The 23,470-nt window shown below is 37.5% G+C and overlaps 1 protein-coding gene across 1 annotated transcript; it reads left to right on the top strand.

The window, feature by feature from the left end:
- The first annotated feature begins 344 nt into the window (after nt 1–344).
- On the top strand, nt 345–23,169 carry septin10.S (septin 10 S homeolog). The gene is made up of 11 exons (XM_018249791.2): nt 345–500; nt 7,676–7,744; nt 9,092–9,209; nt 10,032–10,227; nt 11,301–11,487; nt 12,924–13,085; nt 13,819–13,915; nt 15,949–16,117; nt 19,725–19,857; nt 20,835–21,019; nt 22,451–23,169. The coding sequence occupies exons 1-11, from the start codon at nt 468–470 to the stop codon at nt 22,458–22,460; spliced, it is 1,359 nt and encodes a 452-aa protein (XP_018105280.1). The 5' UTR covers nt 345–467; the 3' UTR covers nt 22,461–23,169.
- Nucleotides 23,170–23,470: the final 301 nt, after the last annotated feature.

The following is a 23,470-nucleotide window of genomic DNA, read 5'->3' as shown; positions in this document are numbered from 1 at the left end:
TGACCTTAACCCACCCCTCTGTCTACAACAAAGCAGCCGCGTCCCTTTTCTTGTCATGTTCTCGTGCCACGTTCCCTTCTGCAATTTCAGCGCAGCACCGCCCCATAACACACATGGACCCACAACCGCACAGAAGTTTGTGTATTAACACTAAAAATAACCGTTTTTGCTACTAAAACAGAGAAGAATAAAACTAATCTACACTAGCATTTAAAATGCTCTCTGGGCTACAAAATGGTTCAGCCCAGTCACAATTCAAACTTCTTCAGTGAATTAGGGGCCGCTGCCAAGTACCGCCCAGTGGCAATGGTAAATGCCCATGTCCCCTATCAAGGGCGCCGCCTTGTTCCCTATCCGTGTCATTTGGAGGGGGCGTGTTCTTGGCCCGTGGGCGGGGCAGTGTTATTGGGCTGTGTCCGGAGGGCGGGCTGTTGCTCCTTGGCTTGTGACTTTTGACTGAAAAAGTTATGGAAGCTTCGCTTGACCTCTCCCGGCATATGGTACGGCACGTTTGTGTTTATTTGCTTGAAATCCCTTTCTCTCGGAGTGTGTGTGTGAACATGTAGGAGGCGGGTTAGAAGTGGGACAATTGTAGGCACTCGGGGAATGGTGGGGCACGGAGGGAGCCTGGGAAGGAAATGCAGCCACAGTGGCTCGGGGCAATGACAGTGGAAGTTACAGCCTAATAATGGGAGACAGGGTTTGGGAAGGCGACTGTATTGGGGTCCCGGTGTGAGGCATATTCTCTGCATATCCTGGGGCGTACATGTGTAATACAAAACAAGACTCCACTTGAACAGTCATCCTTATTGGACTGAGTGCGGCGTTACATTGCGCGCTAAGGGCTTTTCCTGTAGGGGGAGAGCCATAAATCAAAACTGTCAGATAGATATTGTGGTGACATATATAGTCTGCCTCCAAATGAATCTCTCATTTCAAACGAACTTTACTGTAAAACTACAACTAGAAGCATATGGGCACATTCGGCAGCCTCGCTTGCTTACTGTATCATATTATTATATTATAATATATATCATTATAGCAGGCAACACTACTGAAGCACACATGCAGCAGCAGCGGGGACACGACACACCCATGGCAGCAGCTGCAAATATACACCCCCCCCCCTGCTCCTGCCCAGACACTGGCCCCTCTGTGCCACTGGATGTCAGAGGCCTTTCCTTTCCCATTCATTGTGTTCCATGTCACTGAGAGGAGCTGTTTTGTACACTACTAAATATTCTGCCAGCTGGGGGCGGAGACATATAGTAAAGGGGGGATAAGTTGTTGCTGTTTGTTGTTTAGGCTTGCACTGTTTGTTTGGGGGGATGGGTTGTCCAAACATTGCTATGAGTAACTGACTTGTAATCATAGTATTTTGTATTTGGTTTGGGTATTTTTATTTTTAAAGTTTGTTGTTAAAGGGGTGGCTCACTTTAGAGGTAACATGAAGTATGTTATAGACTGTCCAATTCCTAGGAAGTTATTTGCCTTGCTCTTTTGCCTCTGTCCAGCTTTCAAATGGGGGGTAACTGACGCCATGTAAAACAAAAAAAAACAAGACTGCCAATGTTTTGTTATTGCTACTTTTTACTACTCATCTTTCTATTCACGCCATATTCTATTCATGTTCCAGTTTCTCATTTAAATCAATGAATGGTTGCTAGGGTAGTTTGGACCCTAGCAACCAGATTGCTGAAAATGCAAACTGGAGAGCTGCTTTATAACCGGCCAAATAACTAAAAAAACTCATAATAAAAAATGAAAATCTGCTGCTAATTGTCTCAGAATATCACTCTATACTTAATACTAAAAGCTAATCTAAAGGTATCTGCATGTATCGGCTGTCCCCAAATCCCCATCAGTATTTACCAGTTTCTCTCTAAAAGTACCTATACATCACCAAAAGAAAAGCCATCTATCAATGGATGCAATGCAGATTTAGTGATGAATGAGTTGTATATACACTACTCCAGCTTGGTTAAACTTGGCATGGAGGCTACGCAAACATGAGCAGCCAGTTCTGGGGGATACTTGAAGCCAGAGAATCCATACCAAAATATAGCAAGCTGCCAACATTTCCAGAATGATCAGATATTCTGGCTAATAGAAAGCCCCTTTATAAAAATGTGCCTCTTGGCAAACATTTAGGGTAGGGACACACTGGGCGATTTGGGGAGATTTAGTCGCCTGGCGACTAATCGCAGCGACTTTTCTCCCCGAATGCCTCCCCTCACTCTGCGCCTGGATAAAATGAAAAGTCGCCGGCGCTAATCACACACGGCGATTCGTTTTCCGAAATCGCCCGAAGTTGCCTCACGAGGAAACTTCGGGCGACTTCGGAAAACAAATCGACGCGTGTGATTAGCGCAGGCGATTTTTCATTTTATCCAGGCGCAGAGTGAGGGGAGGCATTCGGGGAAGATTGGTCGTGGAAAGTCGCGGCGATTAGTCGCCAGGCGACTAAATCTCCCCAAATCGCCCAGTGTGTCCCTACCCTTAGGTGGTAGATTAGTAAGCAGATCAAAGGGATAGTTGACTTTATTAATTGAAGCTTTGCTGACCCTTACTTCTGACATTGTCGTAAAACTAGTTGTGATTGTATATGTGATTGTAAAGCAACCTTCCAGGATCTTGAATGGTATGGGCTGCTTTCCCAGTGTTAATACGTTTCTGGTGGTTGTCTTAGCAGAGAGCATTGACCAACCATACTATTCCTTAAGTTTTTAGTGGTGCCTTTTTAGGATTAAAGGGATTCTGTCATGATTTTTATGATGTGGTTTTTATTTCTAAATTACACAGTTTACACTGCAAATAATTCACTCTACAATATAAAATGTTATCAGCTACCAGGCAGCTGTTATCTTGTGTTAGGGAGATGCTATCTGGTTACCTTCCCATTGCTCTGTTGTTAGGCTGCTGGGGGGGGGGGAGATATCACTCCAACTTGCAGTACAGCAGTAAAGAGTGACACTATGTGTAACCCTATGTCAGATTTCAAAATTAAATATAAAAAAATCAGTTTGCTCTTTTGAGAAATGGATGGAGCAGAACTGATGCGTTTTGAAAAAAATGTTTTTTTCCCATGACAGTATCCCTTTAAAGAAGAATTCAACCCCTAAAGTTAAAAAAACCCTACCCGACTACCCTACATAGACCCCCTCCCTCCTCCCCCCCAGCCTAGCTGCTACCCCAGGCAAATGTCCCTAACTCTTTACTTACCCCTTCATGCAGATTCTGTCCAGCGGAGTTCACGGCAGTCATCTTCTTATCTTTGAAATGAGATTGGCGTAGCGGTGCATGCGCAGTTGGAGCACTTTTCTGTTTGCGACAACTGCGCATGTGCTGAAAATTGCTGAAGCGCCGGTCACATTCAGAAGATTAGGAAGCGGCTGAAGATGACGCCCGTGAACTCTGCTGGACAGAATCTGCACGGAGGGGTGAGTAAAGAGTTAGGGACATTTGCCCGGGGTAGCAGATAGGCCTGGAGGGAGGAGGCAGGGGGGTCTATATAGAGTAGGGGGTAGGGGTTTTTTAACTTTAGGGTTTAGTTCTCCTTTAAGGGCTTAGGTTTTCTATACTACACAACCAGATTTTGCATACTTCCAAAAATAGTTTTCTGTAGGGCAGAGATCCCCAAAATTTTGAACCCTTGAGCAACATTCAGAAGTAAAAGGAGTTGGGGAGCAACACAAGCATGACAAATGTTCCTGGATGGTGTAAAATAAGGTCTGTGATTTACTATTGGTAGCCCCCTATGAGAACTGGCAGACTACAGGAGGCTATATTTGGCAGTACACCTGGTTTTTATGCAACCAAAACTTGCCTCTAGCCTGGAATTCAAAAATAAGCTCCTGCTTTGAGGCCACTGGGAGCAACATCCAAGGGGTTGGAGAGCAACATGTTGCAGATAAGCTACTGGTTGGCGATCACTGCTGTAGGGTAAACCACACAAGCTTCTTTAGCGCTGTAAAGGTTTTGTCAACTGTCAGAAGCATACCTAATATCATATATTAGCATTAACAGCCTGGAAATCTCTCTCTGACTGTGCCCCCTGCCCACTCAGTGTCTAAACTGTTCTTAAAGGGATAGTACACATCCATACACACCGTTTTTCAGCACGAGCACACTTACTTACTTACTTACTACTATCGACCGGCACTTTTTTGCGACCACCTGGTTCTTCTCCTTGTCGCACCTCACTCTTTTCAATAAAATCAATGTAGCCAAAGCTGGTAAGACCACACTGCATATTTGCATAACCATAATGTCTTACTGGCTATAAAACCAGTTCTATGGTGCTGTGAGGAGGCAATTTTTTAGGGTTTTTTTTATTCCTTGTCCACCTCCTTTTCTTCCCCCCTCGGACATTTATTTTTCTCAGAGAACACTGAGTGTCACGTGACTTCAAAAGCACCCCAAATTATCATTTTTTGCCCATAGCAGGTATTGCTAGAAAACATCAATGCTTGTATATGCAGGCTATTCTCAGCTGAAAACTTGTTCTTCCCCATGTGTGTCCAGCTGTGGTGCCAGTTAGCGTTTGTTTTTTTTACTGACATTTGCCATTACACTACTTGCATAGTTTTTATTTTTGGTTAGCCATTAAAGGTGTACCAAAAGTATCTCTTCTATTACATTTATTAGTACTTTTATATAGTAAATCTTTGTTGTAGTGTAAACCATCACAGTGCCTCAAGCTGGCTGAAAGCACAGAGATCTTATATTGCTAGAGAACTGGAGTCTCAGAGCCCCTCCTTATATGTGGAATTTCTTTGTGCAATAATTCTTTCCATGTGTGCCATTCACAGGCGCACTCTGCTGAGTGACATAACAATGTGACCTGTTACAGTTATAAACTTACTTTAATTTGTGCTGAAAAAAGATAGTTATCCATTAATTAAGCCCCTCCAAATAAACCCCAGTACATAAGTATATAAACAGACTAAGACTACCTATACACTGATAGATATATATGTGTATATATAAATATATATATATACACCTATGCTAAACTAAGTGTAGCTCTTTTCCACAGAACAGCGATTTTTTGATCACGCCCCTTTCTGTGGCCACACCCCCTAATTACCATGTTCATTTTACAAAATTTGGCAGGTTATCAGGGTTTGAAAATATTTCTCCTTATCTATACTGTTTTTTGTGTCTCAAAATTATTACAAAGTATTTTATTTGCACCTGTTAGCTGTTCTGTGCTCTCAAAAGCCAATTAAGTGAGAAACTTTATTTTTCTGGCTGTTCAGTACAGAGAAAATAGGGACTTTCCAGTACAAATGAGGGACTGCAGGTTGAGCTGTCAAAAGAGGGACTGTCCCTCTGAAAAAGGGACAGTTGGGAGGTATGCACTGTAGTAGTAGTGTAGTATAGTGTAGTATAGTTTATTTTGCACAGTGGCAGACCTGCACCCACTGGAGAACACATCAAAGACAATTTTTCTGCGCATGGGCTTCCAAAGAAGAGAAAACGTGCATCTAAAGCACTAGTTCAGTTACTGAATTTATTATACATACACAGGCTAACAATTAAGTGGTTCATGTGATCTTCCTGTCCTGCCCATACGGGGGACTAATGTATAGTCAAGTGCTAGGTATAAATTCAGCCCTGCTACAAAGGTGACTATTTCACATAACTGTACTCATTTATATGATACAGTTTGCATGTTGCATTAATACCTAGTGACCAGATAACCTGTTCCAAGACGTAGCTGTAGAACAAAAAATAATTCATTAACTGCAAAAAGATTTACTGCAAAATGCCTTAGAATTCTGCTGTCGTTCATTCAAATGCCGAAATTGTTTTTTCCTTCTGTTCTTTAACATCTGGGTGAAGCTTCTTTGTTTTCCTGTTAAAATAATGCACTGTGAGTGTGATGCATGGGGATTACATTTTGTCTATTAAACACACTGTAGTAACTGTAAATGTAACAGTAACAAATTCATTATTGTTTTTTTTTCTAACCAAAACATCTAAAAACATGAGCAATGCAAACACTGTAGGATATCATAGTAACCATTAAAGGAACAGTAACACCAAAAAAGTGTTTTAAAGTAATTTAAATATAATGCAGTGGTATGCTGCACTAGTAAAACTGTTGTGTTTGCTTCAGAAACTCTACTATAGTTTGTATAAGCAAACTGCTTTGTAGCCATTCAAAGCTTTGAATGGCTGCCCCAGATAAGTTCTGTAGTATACAATGGGAGTCTTTAGAACTTATCTGTTATCTACTGTGTATCCTGTGCTTGAGCAGCTGCCCCCATGGCTATACAGCAGCTTCTTTAGCAAGCACACCACTTTTACAAATGGAGGGCAACAGTACATTATATTGTCACATTCCCTATTTGGTTACTGTTCCTTTAAGAAACACATAACAGCACTGTGCCATATGTATCTGGTCGCACTCCAGCCAGTTTTTTAGCAGGAATGTCCCTATAAGTGTGAAGATATGCGTATCGATTCGTTGCGACAAGTCACTGTGACTTTTGACATGAATTGTGGTGACTGATCGGCATAACACAAATGTCACAGCGACTTGTGCACTAACCTACGGCCGCTAAGTTGCTGCAATCAATCACCTGCTTAAACACAGGCAGAATCTGGCATTACAAAAAGTGTTAGATAAACTATTAATTGGAATTACATGATTGCTGCATATTTTTCGGGAGACTTGAGGAGTCATTTACTTACTGCACTTCTGTGATCTTATTGGACTTAGTATTGGGTGCATTGATGATTCTGCCTCACACAATAGAGCAGATGATGAAAATCCCATCAGACAGCAGCTCATTGATGTTGTCTTTATCGGACAGGTCTTTTTAGGCCGCATTGTTTGATCCAAATGTTGGCTTTAGGGCCAACATTACAATCAGCCCAATTTAAACCAGCGTGTGGGAGTCCAGATTGGGCCCAGATCTGCTTTTCTGGTGACCTGGCAAAACAAGAGAATGTGGCCATATAGGGCTGTACTTTTTTTTTGGTTACATTTTTTTGACTTTTTCAATATATTTTATATATTTTAAATTTGAATGTTAATTAAATGTCTTTTGCAGTATCAATAATTATAGCTCAATTTGCAGATGACCTAATTGGGCTATCACAAGATGAATTCATCGCATAAACATAGGAGCTGTGATAACTTTGGCACAATAAGATTTGCGGAATTCATGGGAGATGAGTTATAGCTCTTTGAAAGGGAATTAAGCCTGCTTTAGATCATTGTCAGCAGTTCAGTTCTGATAACTTAAGGCTGAGAGTGTTATGAGCTGAGCAGCTTCTCTACATTAACTCTAGCACATTCTTTGCATAAATCCCACTAGACAAAATATCGCTAATGTAAAATGTGACCGATGTGATTATCTCCTAATCCTTCCTGTTCCCCACTTCCCACCCCCACTCATGTGTACCTGACTCTTCTTTCTACACCTGCATTGGCTCCAATCTTAAAGGAACAGTAGCACCAAAAACTTAAACCGTTTTATATGCGTTTATAGATAAGTTTCTCTTAACTCTGCACTTATCACGTATCACGTATCTGTCTGTTTACATTTTCCACACTCCTGGCTCTGACTCTGAAACAAGAAGAAGAAAACAGACCAGGAAGAGAACATACTTTTGTTGCATTGTTTCAAGATTTATTTATTGGAATATTTTTTTTGCCAAGGTGTACCAATCTAATCTTGGAATGAGATCTCCCCAGAACAGCACTTCAGACTTTCAAGATGCTCACAAAGTAAGTTCATCTATATTCTTTCATCTTTGCATTTCTCTTGAAAAAGTGTTGCTCATTATCTGCTGAAACTGCCCACTGAGGTGCAATAATTGTCCTGATGGTCCACTTTTGGGGATTAAAAATCACTTGAATGACTAAAATCTGGTCACCTTTCACTACCGTAAGTATGTGATGTCTAGAAAGCTTTGAATCATAGTAAGTCCATGACCTATACAGTTCATTATAAGTAAATAATTCTAAATTCCTTTAATAATTTTCTCTGTGATAATAGAACAGTACATTGTACTTGAGAGCAACTTATAATTCTACATTGGTGCCAAAATAATCACTTTCAGTTTATTTAAAGTTTCAAGATTTTTTAAGAAAGGGTGATCCCATTTATGAAGAAAACTCATTATGCAAACCTCAGGTCCCAGGTCCCAAACATTGCTAATAACAGACCTGTTATATGCAGTCCGATGATTCAACCTTCCAGGAATATATTATTTTCCTAATTACCCTTTCTTATATATTTTCAAAACTGTGAAACTTTAAAGGGATACTGTCATGGGGAAAAAAAAATTTCTGCACTGAAATCCATTTCTCAAAAGAGCAAACAGATTTTTTTATATTCAATTTTGAAATCTGACATGGGGCTAGACATTTTGTCAATTTCCCAGCTGCCCCTGGTCATGTGACTTGTGCCTGCACTTTAGGAGAGAAATGCTTTCTGGCAGGCTGCTGTTTTTCCTTCTCAATGTAACTGAATGTGTCTCAGTGAGACATGGGTTTTTACTATTGAGTGCTGTTCTAAGATCTACCAGGCAGCTGTTATCTTGTGTTAGGGAGCTGTTATCTAGTTACCTTCAAATTGTTCTTTTGTTTGGCTGCTGTGGGGGAAAAGGGAGGGGGTGATATCACTCCAACTTGCAGTACAGCAGTAAAGAGCGATTGAAGTTTATCAGAGCACAAGTCACATGACTTTGGGCAGCTGGGAAATTGACAATATGTCTAGCCCCATGTCAGATTTCAAAATTGAATATAAAAAAATCTGTTTGCTCTTTTGAGAAATGGATTTCAGTGTAGAATTCTGCTGGAGTAGCACTATTAACGGATTCATTTTGAAAAAAATGTTTTTCCCATGACAGTATCCCTTTAATTTCACATACCCTGATTTTATGTTTTTCTTCATTTCACACTGTTTTTTGCAGTCCCGCCTATATATAACGCATAATGCATTTGCCTGATTTTACATTTTCCCTGATTTTGCATCATTTTTTTCTGGTCCCCCGAAAAACCTAAAATTGGGGTTCTACTGTATTATAAACACTTTCATCCTTTTCCTGTTTTGATTTTGTCATCTTCTAGAACAATGAAACTTCTAGAACCATGCCGTTATCTGGACATGTTGGATTTGACAGTTTACCTGACCAGTTAGTAGAAAAATCAATTCGCCAAGGATTTTGTTTCAACATACTTTGCATTGGTATGTAGAGGTGATTTTTTTGCATTTAAAGGAATTGTTAACTATAAAAATAAAAACTGAGTAAATAGATAGGCTGTGCAAAATAAAAAATGTTTCTGATATAGTTAGTTAGCCAAAAATGTAATATATAAAGGCTGGAGTGACTGGATGTCTAACATAATAGCCAGAACACTACTTCCTGCTTTTCAGCTCTCTTGGTTTACACTTATTGGTTACCAGGCAGTAACCAATCAGTGACTTGAGGGGGGCCACATGGGTCATAACTGTTTGCTTTTGAATCTGAGCGGAATGCTAAGGATCAATCGCAAACTCACTGAACAATTATTTACAATGTGGCCCCCCTTATAGTCACTGACTAACTCAGACTTTTCAGAGAGCTGAAAAGCAGGAAGTCGTATTCTTTTCTGTTATGTTAGTCATCCAGTCACTCCAGCCTTTATAGATTACATTTTTGGCTAACTAACTATCAGAAACCTTTTTTTATTTTGCTATTTACCCAGTTTTATTTTCACACTGAACTGTTGCTTTAAAGAAGAGTTTAAATATTCTGTTCCCTGCAAAATTAATTGTAACATTTTAGGTTTAAAAGCCCCCCCCCCTTTCATCCAGTAAATTGCTTAATTTGGGGCGGGGGCTATATAGTACAGTCATTAAGCAGTTATCATTTATTGGTCTATTGCAGAGAAAGTGAAGGTCAAACTTTTGAAGTATCTTCAGACAAGGAGAACATTCACATTTCAGTAACTGTGTTCTAATGTGTCTGGTCAGAAATTATGGCTGTAAATAGGCTTTTCTATGATCATTTTTGGTTTTTTTTTTTAGGAGAAACTGGCATTGGAAAATCAACATTAATTAACACATTATTCAACACTAACTTTGAAGAACAGGAAACCAGTCATTTTGAGTCATCCGTAAAGCTAAAAGCACAAACCTATGACCTCAAGGAAAGCAAAGTTAATTTGAAATTGACTATTGTAAATACAGTTGGATTTGGAGATCAAATAAACAAAGAAGACAGGTTCGTGTAATGCATAAATGTGTCCTTATTCAATGTTGATGCATTTTGGGGAATGCAACCCATCCCTCTGTCAGGATTCCTGACATAGTAACGTTCTGTTCCCACTAAAAACACTGATTTTCACTGTATTGAAATGAAAGGCAAAATTCCAGAATATTATATTTGAGTGCAGTTTCTGTTTATCTTTTTAATTAATGTAACATGATGTCCAGGAAACTAAAGCTGGCCATAGACGCAGCGATCCGATCATACGAATCGTGGATTCGTATGATTTTCGGACCATGTGTGGAGAGTCCCGACATTTTTCGTCCGGCGGAGATCGGTCGTTTGGTCGATCGGACAAGTTAGAAAATTTCTGTCACCTGCCGATAATATCTCTGCATGTATTGCCCATCGTACGATTTTCAGTGGGAGACTGTCACTAGCTTTGTCAGACATAACTATCGTACGATTGCTGTCAGGGGCAGAACATCGGCTGATCTGTTCTTTAACTACTTTATTTGATCGGAATGGTAAGACTTTGATCTGAATGGTTAGTGGAGGGTCGGGAGATGGGAAAGTCCGATTGTACGTTGATTCGTACGATCGGATCTTTGTGTCTATGGCCAGCTTTAGGCAACATAAAAAAATAAATTAAGGAGTGAGGGTGTGATTTCTATATACACTATACTACATAACTTTCCTGTATAATTAATTAAAATGTTCAATGATTTTATTTACAACTGTAAATGCAATTGAGTCATATTCTGTTCACTGGTTGAAACATTGTAGTGGTAGTCCATTTTCCTTAAGGTCTGTTAATTTAAGCCTTTAGGCTTTTGCTATATTGTTTTAGGAATTAGAACCATTAGTGCATACAATAAAGAACCCCATTAACAAAAGTTGCTTAGAATAACTTTTTTTCATTATACAAAAAAAAGATTTTGTGTTGAGAAAAGAGGAAGTAGGTCTCTGTTGCTTAAAACTTGCAGTCCAACAGTTCAGAATCCATATTGTTAAAAGATGTGATAGCTATTAAATTCTTTTCATCCAAGACTGTTTCTTTAAAAAATTTTCCATGCAATATTTTTCAGCTACATGCCTATTGTGGACTACATTGACAAACAGTTTGAAGTGTATCTGCAAGAAGAGTTAAAGATTAAACGTATGCTATATGCATATCACGATACTCGTATTCATGCATGCCTTTACTTCATTGCACCTACCGGCCATTCCCTAAAGTCCCTTGATTTAATAACTATGAAAAAGCTTGATAGCAAGGTATGATATAATTTCTTTCCTGTCTTGCAAAATTCTCTAATTTGTATTGTTTAGAGTAGGCCAATGTGTTGATACCCTGAAGGGAATGCAGTAAATTTCGCTAAAGATAAATACCATTAAGCACAATGGCACAGGGGCAGATTTTGGGGGCCCGTGACTTTTAGTAGTTCAATAGGTGACACCAAAACAACTCTATTCGAATCACCCATTCATAGTAACATAGTAAGTTAGGTCGAAAAAAGATACATGTCTATCAAGTTCAACCTTTTAAGTTTATATATAATCTGTCTAGCTGCTAGTTGATCCAGAGGAAGGCAAAATCAAAAACCCTTTGAATCCTCTCCAATTTGCCTCAGAGAGGGAAAAAAATCCTTCCTGACTCTAAGATGGCAATCCCTGGATGAACTTGTTCTCTGAAAGATCTTTCGTAACTTTGTATTCCCTAACTTGCTAAAAAGCCATTTACCTCTACTGCAAACACCTAAAGCTAGGAATTGATGGCTAGAAAATATGGACTGCAATGTGGGTGCCAAAATACTGGAAATCTTTGAGTGTCATGGCATAAATATCATGTTTTAATTACAAATGTGTTCACCCTATTTAAATATTATCTGACTTAATTCTTTTTTTCTTCCTACTACTGTGGGTTCACTCCAAGTAGGTAAAAGTAAAAAATGTACACTCCAAGGCTAAGTAAAATGTCTTTACAAATTAAATTCTTTTCAGTAACAAAAATGTTAACTTTTCACACAATCATTTTATCCTTGCTTATATCTGCCTTCCTCTCTTCAAATGTAAATAATTCTGTGTAGTGTATGACACACTCCTTTGGCATTCTGTGGCTTTAAGCAATTTTTCATAAACTAAAAGCCACTAAACAATACAGTTCACATTGTGAAAAAGGGACTTGTAGCTATGGCAACACAGTTTTAAAACGCTATAGCTCTGTCTGTGCCTTGACAATGGAATATAAATGTAAAAGCAATGCTGAGCTGGCAGTGTATACTGAATGGATTCAATGAGCTGGCTAGAATAAAGGAGGAAAGGGTTAATCAATGGGGGATTCTTTTTTCATTATTGGCCTTTATTTGCAACATACTTGCTAAACCAATATACATTGAAATCTGAAGTATGCAGTGTCAGTATCAGTGCGTTCAGTAGACATAGGATTTTGAAATGCGTTGTATTTTTTGCACACAGGCTAAAAGATTATTCTGCCACACTTGATCTTGGATATAGAATATTAGGAATCAAACTGATTATCATTCATAATTATTATATTAGTATGTCAGAGCTGTGTATTATATACCCAGGCATTGCTAAATGTGTTTTTTTTTATTATTATTTATTATTATTATTATTATTATTAACATGTATTTATATAGCGCCAACATATTGCGTAGCACTGTAATTATTTATTTATTATTATTTTATAGGTGAACATAATTCCTGTCATTGCTAAAGCCGATGTGATTTCTAAATCAGAATTGCACAAATTCAAAAGTAAACTTATGACTGAACTTATCAGCAATGGTGTTCAGATATATCAGTTTCCTACAGATGATGAAACCATTAACAAAATTAACTCCTCTATGAATGTAAGTTTGGATTGCATTTGACGTCTATGTTGCTAATTTGCAGCATTATATTTTTTCACTAAATACTTTTAGTTAAAAGGACATCAGTTATAAATGTATTATGTATGTATGACAGAATAATGATACTGACATGTATGTGAAATGGGATTACTCTGTATATTTAGAGGTTAATTTCACCCCACAAATGGGAAGTATGGGGCGATAGTTTGTACAGAACATTCCACTTTCATTACCGTACTTGGAATATATACTGTACTTAGTGTGATCTGCCACAAATAAGATCATTAGAGAGCAATATGGACAATACAATCACTAGGATTTTAAGTGGATACTGACATTGGAACAAGCTACCTCATACAAAGTCTATCATATGGAGTTACCTAAAACTCCCCAGACTTGGTCTTAGCTTTTTTGATGCTGGTTATTTTCTTGTTCCCTTTAAAAGAGTTTGAGTGACTGCTTTTAGAAACCCAGACATTAACTCTTAACTAGAACATAAGCTATTTCTGTGTTAAAAATAATTTCCCTTATGCTACTAACCTTTCTAAAGCAATTGTAACTAAAGTTATTAACACAAAACAAATTTTTGCATACTAAAGATGCCATTCCTAAACACATGTATTTCTAGTCTAGACAAAACAAAAATCAACTAGCTCTACAGTGAAGAAACAGTGTGTTGCAAAAATACTTATCTAGGCTTTAGGAAATTAATTAAATATATTGTCTGTTTAAGGCACAGCTTCCATTTGCTGTGGTAGGAAGTATGGAGGAAGTCAAGATAGGAAACAAAATGGTGAAAGCTCGGCAGTATCCTTGGGGAATCGTACAAGGTAAAAAGTCATTTTTTTTCTTTAGAAACTATTAAAAATAAGATATTCAGTGTTTGTTACAGACCATTTTGCAACTCATCTACCTGTTTAATGATTGTATAGTTCTCTGCTTTTAAAAACTGCTAGAAATATTAACTGTGTTTATAACATTCTTTGATGGTGTAATTTAAAGGGGTATACCTCTACTTAATATGCTACAGTGGTTTTAGCTAAACATGCCCATAGCATTTTACAGTTAAATAGTGCCATAACCAAATGGCATCAAACTCTCTGGGTGGCCAGCTTTTGGTGAAATTATGGGAGGAATGGAAAGTGCTTGTCACACGGGCTTGGTTTTGTAATAATAATTCAAATACCTGTACTTTATTGCAAAAACAATTCTTGATGAATGACCATGTATTGTACTTCAACAGCAATGTTATTTTTCACAAGAACTCCTTCACAGCAGACCCCACATTTTCATCAGATTACAACTTTTAGTGATGGATGCTGGTGGCCTTATATTTCATTTGCCAGGGGGCTAGACTGCATCTGACCTGGATCTGACTGCATCTGACCTGGATACCCTAAAAAGCATTTTCCATAATGATCCCATATATTCATTTTAGTCCATTGTGGTCATTTGGCACTGAGCATTAGTTTTGCTTTGCAAACTTGTAGTCTTAGGAATTCGTATAACTGTTTGATTCAGATTCAGGGCATCGGAGTTCACGGCAGCCATCTTCTTCTTTTCGGTATTCTTCGGGAAGTAAGTGCCAAGATTACTGAAGTGGCTGAAGATGGCACCCGTGAACTCTGCTGGATAGAATCTGCACTGAGGGGTAAGTAAAGAGTTAGCGGGGTTTTAGGAAAGGTACCACCTAGGCTGGGGGGGGGGAGCAGGGAGGGAGGTTTTTGTAGGGTATGGGATTTTAGTAGCAAGGGTTTGTTTCTCCTTTAAAGTCAAGTATTGCAATAGAAAGATGCTGAAATTGAGAGAAAAAGAGAGAGACTGGAAAAAGTTGGAACAGAGGAAAACAAGAAAACTCAGACATTCTAGAGAAAGAGACAGAAACAAAAAATGTATATAACAAATAACAATATGGGAAACAGAGGCAGGATAAAGGGCATGAAAATAGAGAAAGGGCACGAGAGAAAAGTAGTGCAGTAGTAAATGGATGATGTGGTCTGGTTATAGATTTTTGAATTTGTAAAGGTAGACGGTGTAACCCGGTTCTGCTGGATAAATTAAAATTAATTTCCAGCCATAAGTTTAACTGATGGTCTTTCAGGCTAAAGTTTTAACACTGAATACCTACAAAACATGCTAACTTGACCAGCCTTTTAACATTGGGTACATTGGAAATAGAGTAGGAGCTGCATTATTTGCTGAACTACAAAATACATTTTTATGTATACTTTAGGTCTTTGCCTCAGGAGCGATTTGTAACTGACAGCTTTAGGCAGGCAAAAAATTAGGTTTCATTATTTTATGGTGCTATCCTCTTGAACTGCAAACTGCAGCACAGGCTGTCATTGTGGTCCCTGAAGGCTGGCAGTTATCACATGCCCGAACAAGGTGTTCTGGTTAACTTGCTGTAAAATAGTAGGATGTTCATATTCATGCTGCATATTGTATTGTCTTCAAGGTGTTTTAGAGTTGTGTTTTTTAATGATCAATAATCATTTTTAGATATGTTTGGACTGAAGTGATTTTATGCATATATGCACACAGCAATGCAAACATTAATTAATTTTAGTCTGACTTGTGGGTCTCTATCCAGGGAGATGACGTTGCTGCTGAACACAGAAAAAGTATAACATAGTACAATCCCCAGGCAACATGAAAAATTCTGAGCTTTTTTGCTATGACGTATGGACAAAAGAATGCATCTTTTTAGTGAGCCCCATTGGTAGATTCTTTACCAATATAGGGCTCAAAATGTAAACAAACATGTTGTGTATAGTTTATAGCAAAAAAAAACTTTTTATTATAAAATATAAGTATTTTTTTCTGTTTTAATCATCCTTTGATAATTTTTTCTTGTAACCAGTGGAAAATGAGAACCATTGTGACTTTGTGAAGTTACGGGAGATGCTGATTAGTACCAACATGGAGGATCTCAGGGAACAGACCCATTCACGGCATTATGAGCTGTATAGGCGCTGCAAATTGGAAGAAATGGGATTCCTAGATATGGGACCCGGAGATAAGCCAGTAAGGTATGCAGGCAGGTTTCTACTGCTGGGAGACATTTGGTACATTCATTACTTAAAGTGATACTGACACTAATAAAACTACATTTTAAAATATAAATGTACATATAAAAGTTGCCTATAGGTCACGCTGATTTTTTGCTGAGAGGTTTGTTTTTGTAAGTAATTGTTAGTTGAAATACCTAAACCTGACTGTTTTGTCAACCTGACTGTCCCATCTCAGCCTGTCAGTTAAAGTTTCCAATGCTAACGGACTCCTGCTGCACAAATATGGCAGCCCCCTCAAAGGTGATCACATGAAGTCAGATAGGTAAGGCAAATACTTTATGGCAAAATTATAAGAAGCATGCAAATGCATGCAAAGTTCATGGTAGATGTAAATAAAAAAAGGTTAAATTTCTGGTGTCAGTACCCTTTTTTCAGTTCACATTTAGAAGCACACACAACAAGCCAAGCGTAGTTGTATATCCTTGATTCACGTTGGTGCTCCGTCACTGGCAACCACAAAATTGATTCAAATATAGAATATGTGAATCAAGAAGCAAAAGGCAGAATACCTGCTAATTAGTGTTTATTGTGCATCCACATTACATGTTTCGGGCAGCAAAGGCCCTTTTTCAAGTGTTTAGTTTTCAGTTCAGTTGCTTTCAGATTGTTCACCATAAACAAATACTTTTTTCAATTGCTTTCCATCTTTTATTTTTTACCAGTTTCCCAAAATTCAAGTTTTTAAAGTTTTAATGTTCCTGTTTCTAGTGTTTCAGTCTGGCAGCTCAGTGATCCAGGAGAATTCTGAACTGTTACAATTTGCTACATTTAGTTGATACATTTCTCAGCAGTATCTTTGGAATATTAGTAACTATTGTATCAATTCTAACAGCTGCCTTTAATGCAACTCCGGGATTCTGCTCAGCAGGGCTAGAAATAACAAATGTATCAATTAAATGTATCAATTTAGAACAGAGCTGCTTTAGAAGGTGAAAAATTAAACTTTGCTCTTCAATATTAGAAAAAAGTACAGAAAACAGTACAGAAAATAGAAAGTGAAATATGTCTATTTCTGGTGAACTATCTGAAACCAACTGAACTGAAATAAGTGTTTGAAGATGAACAACCCCTTTAATATGCTATGCTAGCTAACTTTCTTTATTTCTCCTGCCATTAACTCTATACAACTATAGGCCGTTTAAGTGTACCACATGTAGGACATCCATTTGTTTTCTTAGTAAGATCACACTTACTAAGAAAGGCAATTTTTTGCTGCTATTTTGCCCCTTCATTTCTGTTAGGGTCCCCCTGATGTAATTGGCTGATTGGTGATTGAGAAATTAACAACTCACCAGCATAACTGAGTTTTGTCAGCAGGGAAAAAATATTAGATGCATTTTTTGTTGTAATAGCAATAGATGCCCTTTATACAGCCATTACAGTTTAGTGCATTTAATATATTGTCAGTTCATCTTTAAAGGTGTGGTGCTGTTTCTCTTTAAGTATGTAACGTTTTCACTTTGCTAGATGAAGGGTGTGTTAGTACTTGCAGGCGCATGCTACTAATGCAAATAAATATGTATACAATAGAAAGAGAGAGATCTCTGCTGAGACAGAAACATCAGTTCAATAAATTACCATTATATATAGTTTTATATATGTATATACACACAAAACAAAGTCACAGGCAGTCCTTTGTTTTGTATGTGGTTCATTTGATGGTAACTATTCCTATTTAGATTGTACAGTGTGTGCTTAAGGAAATAGTTTAAGACTTACATGTAATATAATCTAAACTCTTTCCATTGCAGTTATTAAGCCTCTTGAAACCACTGGGAGAATTTATTAAAGTTATATCCTGTTTAAGATATAATCTTCTGATTTAACAGTGTTGCCAAAAAATGTTGCTCTACACAGCATTATTTTTGTGCCAAACTCTGTTGCAAAGTCAAGGCACCCTGCAGTACCTAGACAAATTCACTGCTGCTTTTCCTTTTGTTTCGTGTGTGTTTGGGTTAAGAACGCATTGAGTGTTTCAAGATGAGTTTCATTAAAGGACCAGTAACATCAAAATGGTTTTTTTAAAAAATTTGTTAGTATACATTGAAAAAAAAAACACCAAGACAAATCAAACTTTCAAATCGCAAAGCCTTTATTAAGAAATAACTTGCCGAAACTCTGCTTACGCTCCTCATCAGAAAAGGCTACGGGGCACATTTACTTAACTCGAGTGAAGGAATAGAATAAAAAATAGTTTGAATTTCAAATGTTTTTTTTGGCTACTTCAACCATCGAATTGCCTACTTCGACCTTCGACTACGACTTTGAATCGAATGATTCGAACTAAAAATTTTTGACTATTCGACCATTCGATAGTAGAAGTACTGTCTCTTTAAAAAAAACTTCGACCAACTACTTTGCCACCTAAAACCTACCGAGCATCAATGTTAGCCTATGGGGAAGGTCAAATTTCTGATCGAAGGAAACTCGTTTGATCGATGGATTAAAATCCTTCGAATCATTCGATTCGAAGGATTTAATCGTTCGATCAAACGATTTTTCCTACGATCGTTCGAACGAACGAATAGTGGTAAATCCTTCTACTTCAATATTCGAAGTCGAAGGATTTTACTTCGGCGGTCGAATATCGAGGGTTAATTAACCCTCGATATTTGACCCATAGTAAATGTGCCCCTCACTGTTGCTTTTGAATCAAATCTGAATGCTGAGGATCAATAGCAAACTCACTGAACAGTTATGTCCCATGTGGCCCTCCTTAAAGTCGTTGACTAACGCAGAGTTAGAGAGCTGAAAAGCAGGAAGTAGTGTTCTGTTATGTTAGACATCCAGTCACTCCAGCCTTTATACATTACATTTTTGGCTAACTAACTATATTAGAAACATTTTTTATTTGCACAGACTATCTATTGACCAAGTTTTTATTTTTACACTGAACTGTTACTTTAATAATAGGGCTTTGTGTGAACAAGTATCTTATCACAGTTTCATAAATGTAAATGTCTTTAATTCATATTTCATATATACAATGTTACTTTTTTTATTATTTATGATCTTAAAACACATTGTTTTTACTGAATGCAAACAGTTTTAGTGGTTTCCTCAAGGTCTTTGTAGCATGTGTGAGATTCTTATACTTCACTAAGCTGTTTGACCTCTGAAAAGTGACATGATAGTGGAAAACTTGCTTAATATAACAAATAGCTGACATTAATAACTGCACTAGCTCAATTTACCACAACATATAATGTATGACTACAGCTACCGGCATTCCTTTAGCAGTCCATATAATGTAAGCATCCGGTCAGTGAAACACATCTCATGACATGCCATATCCTATTTAGCAATGCAAGTTTGTTTTCCAAACATTTTATTTATTTATTTATTTATATATAAAATTGCAAGTTCTTGGCAGGAAAAAAAATCTCGGCAATCAAAAGCCAAATTTGCTAGCAGTTAGACCTGTCATTCTGGTACACACACTAATACTGTACTCGTACATGTGGGGCTCTCTAGACATTCAGGACCCAATAAGCTATAATAGCATTTCTTTTTGGCTGTAAAGATATAGAAAGTCCAACAAATGATAATTTCTGTATTCCTTCAGTTTGCAGGAGACCTATGAAGCTAAAAGACAAGAGTTCTTTGAAGACCTTAAAAGAAAGGAAGAGGACATGAGACAGACATTTGTGCAGCGAGTGAGGGAGAAAGAGACTGTACTGAAAGAGGCAGAAAGAGAGGTATTGTTTATTCATACTAGTTATCCTGCATTTTCCTAGACTTGCAGTGGTGCATAGAACAGCATGGCATTCACCCATTTAGTAGTTAGTTGAAGTAATACTGACCTTTTATTTCATACAACCCCCACCTCTGAGTAGACTCCTGCCTGTCCCAAGCACCTTGTTTGAGTCATAGTCTTTGCTGGGGCTGATATTGTGCTCTGACTTCATGAATACAGTTTTAGAGACATAAAACCTACACAGATTGATTTGAGGTAGTGTTAAAGGGGCGGTTCACATTTAAATTAACTTTTAGTATGTTATAGAATGGCCAGTTCTCAGCTACTTGTTTTCTTCTCCTTCACCTTCTTTCCAGCTTACAAAAGGGGGTCACTCATATAAAAATAAGGCTACTGTATTGTTATTGCTACTTTTTATTACTCATTTTTATATTAATGCCCTTTCCTATACATATCCTAGTCTCTCATTCACATCAATGCAGGGTCGCTAGGGTATGGTATTTGGGCCCTAGCAACCAGATTGCAAACTGGAGAGCTGCTGAATAAAAAGCAAAATAACTTAAAAACCATATAAAAAAAATGAAAACCAATTGCAAATTGTCTCTCTGCATCATACTAAAATATATCTCAAAGGTGAACAACCCCTTTAAGGCAGTGTTGCAGAATACGGGTTATACAGTACAGGACTAACATTATGTTATTAATGGCAGCTCAGAGAAGTACTTTGTGCTTATTAATCAGTTCTAAAAGAAAGATTTTAAAATAAGAAAGGAAAGTAGCACAGATTTGGAGTCATCCGTAGACCATTTGACCTTATGATATAGAGCACACTGTAGTGTTATAATATATGGTTACTAATTATCAACCATGCAGAATCTGTTTATTATGGTGAAGCTTCTAACAAGAATTGGATCTAAAAGAAGGTATACTTATATAATGTTGAATTCTATTAAACTTGCATGGTACCATGTATTTTAGCTGCAGAACAGATTTGAACAACTGAAGAAGCTCCATCAGGAAGAAAGAGAAGGTTTAGATGAAAAGAGAAAAGAACTTCAAGAAGAGATGAACACTTTAAGCAAGAGAAAGGCAGCTGCAGATTTACTGCAAGCCCAGGCCTTTGGAAATGTCGCCAATACTAGTTTGAAAAAGGATCGTAAAACGTAAGTGCTTCTTTCTTTGATCATCGGCTCACAGATTATCAAAAATACCTATAACAGCACTGTTTGCTCCCCCCTCCCAGTTGCTTAGCCATTCAAAAACTATTTTATATACTTTACAAGTAAAAGTGACCTGGAGATTACAGATGTAAATGTTAATTATGATGTAGGCTTTATAATATAAAAGGCATCTTAATATATATGTAACACTATGTATATTATATTCATGAAATACATTATTTATTTTATGGTTTATTGTTGAGTTGTTAATTTGGTTATGAGACTTGAAGGTGTGAGACAAAACATAATTGATCAGAGTGTGACTTTCAATTGCAGCTAACAAAAATGCCACTAGGAAAGCTGTTTGCATTGTGCTCTTTACATCCTGCCTTCCTAAATAAATTCATTTCCTCAGGTCTCAGAGATTCTTTCCAGAACACACAAAGCTGCAGCCTCCCCCCATAAATACAGTACTGCCTGTGTTCAGCAGCTTTAGATTCAATTTGCATTTTGGAAACCCCTCAATATGGATTTTTAGAAGCTAGTTTGGTGAGGTCAGCATTGAGCAGATCTTTGTCCAATCGATATTTCAACCTATGTGCTGAGCCATGTCGGGCTGATCCAATGGTTTGGCCCTCGAGCCAACACAGTAGTGCTGGTTCATGTCCCGGCATATTTTTTTAAATGGAAACAATTGGGAAAATGAAAATTAAATTTTCAGCATACGTTTTCTAAATACAATCAATTCAAAATTCTGTACCGTGTCTGAATTAATCAAGTTTCTCTTCACTATCCCTCTCTCAGCATCTGTTTCTCTTCATTCTCTCTTCATGCAGGAGTTGGGTGTCAGATATTCAATGACGGGGGGCTCCTTTTGCCTAGAAGATGTATTAGAGCTCACTCTATTAAAATCACCAGACATCACGTCTCTCTACATGCAGGATTTGTGCAAAAGTCAGTTATTTTGTTAGATTTTGTTTGTACTGAAATCAGTTATTTGAGTGAGCTCTAATTCATCTGCTAGGAAAGGAAGCCCCCCTATAAGATATATTGGATCATTCATCTGACACCCAAATGCTGCATGAAGAGAGAATAAAGAGAAAAAGATTCTGAGAGGAGGATAGTGAACATAAACTTGATTATTTCAGAAATGATGCAGAATATGTAATTGATTGTATTTATAAAGCTTCTTGTTTCAATATGATGAAGCTTAAAATTTTCAAGAGGGAGGAAGTTGGGGAGTGCCTGTTCATGGGCAGATAAGCTGCTGACTTGGTCTGAAGGGGTTGAACCGACAGCCTAAATCTGCCCAATCTGCCCATGTATGGCCACCTTTACACCTTGCTATAAAACAAATCTGTTTCCTTTTTATAGCCTGAAGATTGCCTGCTGTAGTAATTAACAGACTATCAACTCTGTTTTTCTGCCTTCCAGGTTCATGTAAGTGGAAGATACTACATAGAAGAAATAGCTACAGTGCTTCAATGAGTGTCATTTGTATTCCAGTTCCCTGTTTTCCTATAAAAGTACTTTTATTTGAAGTACCAATGCTCAAAGAGGATATATTGGGATACAGTTTTGCCAAACCTGAAGCATTAAGACAGCACCACAATCAACACTTGTCTCACTGTAACCACTTCAGTGTCTAATTACCTTTTGTTAGGCTGGACCTTCTGAACCTTTCCACTACTACTGCGTGGAACCAAAGAGAAATGCAGTGAACTGCTTTCAGCTGCAGGAACGGGAAGATTTGCAACCATTATAAACAAAAGGGAAAGGACATTTCAGTGCATATGTTTACTTTTTTTGTATGATTTTTTCCTAATATGAGGCATATTGCTACGAGTTAACCATTTCACTGCTGATAGCACAGTCACCTGCCATTGATGTGCATCAGACATCACTCCATTTAATTTTGCAAGAAGAAGGAATAGCAAGGAGTGTGTATAAACATAACTGCGACCAAGGAGGTTCTTGCATTTGTTGTTCTGCAACTTCTGCTGATGCCATTCCATCCCTTTTCTAGATTTATTTTTTACACTGATCTATTTGTGCTAAAAAACAATCCGTGTAAAAAACCTAAATAACAGGTCACAGTACTTGTGCGTAATGGCAACTGAATGATACTTTATATTTCTTTGTTTAGCACCCCTGTGCAATGATATTCTTTTTTTTTTTCTACAAGTGTGGAAACAAATGCTTTTTCAATGTATATTTTTAACATTAACCCTTTCTATAAATATTATAGGTATTATTCCAAAAAAATATACTTATAAAAAATAAAGTTTTTAATTACGATGAAAAGAACTACAATTTATTTGAAATATGAAGATATCATTTGCATGCAAAAAATACAGATTTAAGGTGGAAGTCAGCCCCCCAAAATATTTTTGCAGAATGAAAGAAAATGGGATTCTAAGCAAATTTCCAACATACATTAATGAGAAGTTTCAG

Source organism: Xenopus laevis, chromosome 2S (genome assembly GCF_017654675.1).
Source record: "Xenopus laevis strain J_2021 chromosome 2S, Xenopus_laevis_v10.1, whole genome shotgun sequence".
Taxonomy (NCBI): domain Eukaryota; kingdom Metazoa; phylum Chordata; class Amphibia; order Anura; family Pipidae; genus Xenopus; species Xenopus laevis.
Note: the sequence above shows the minus strand (reverse complement) of the source record. Positions and strands in the feature narration are given on the sequence as shown.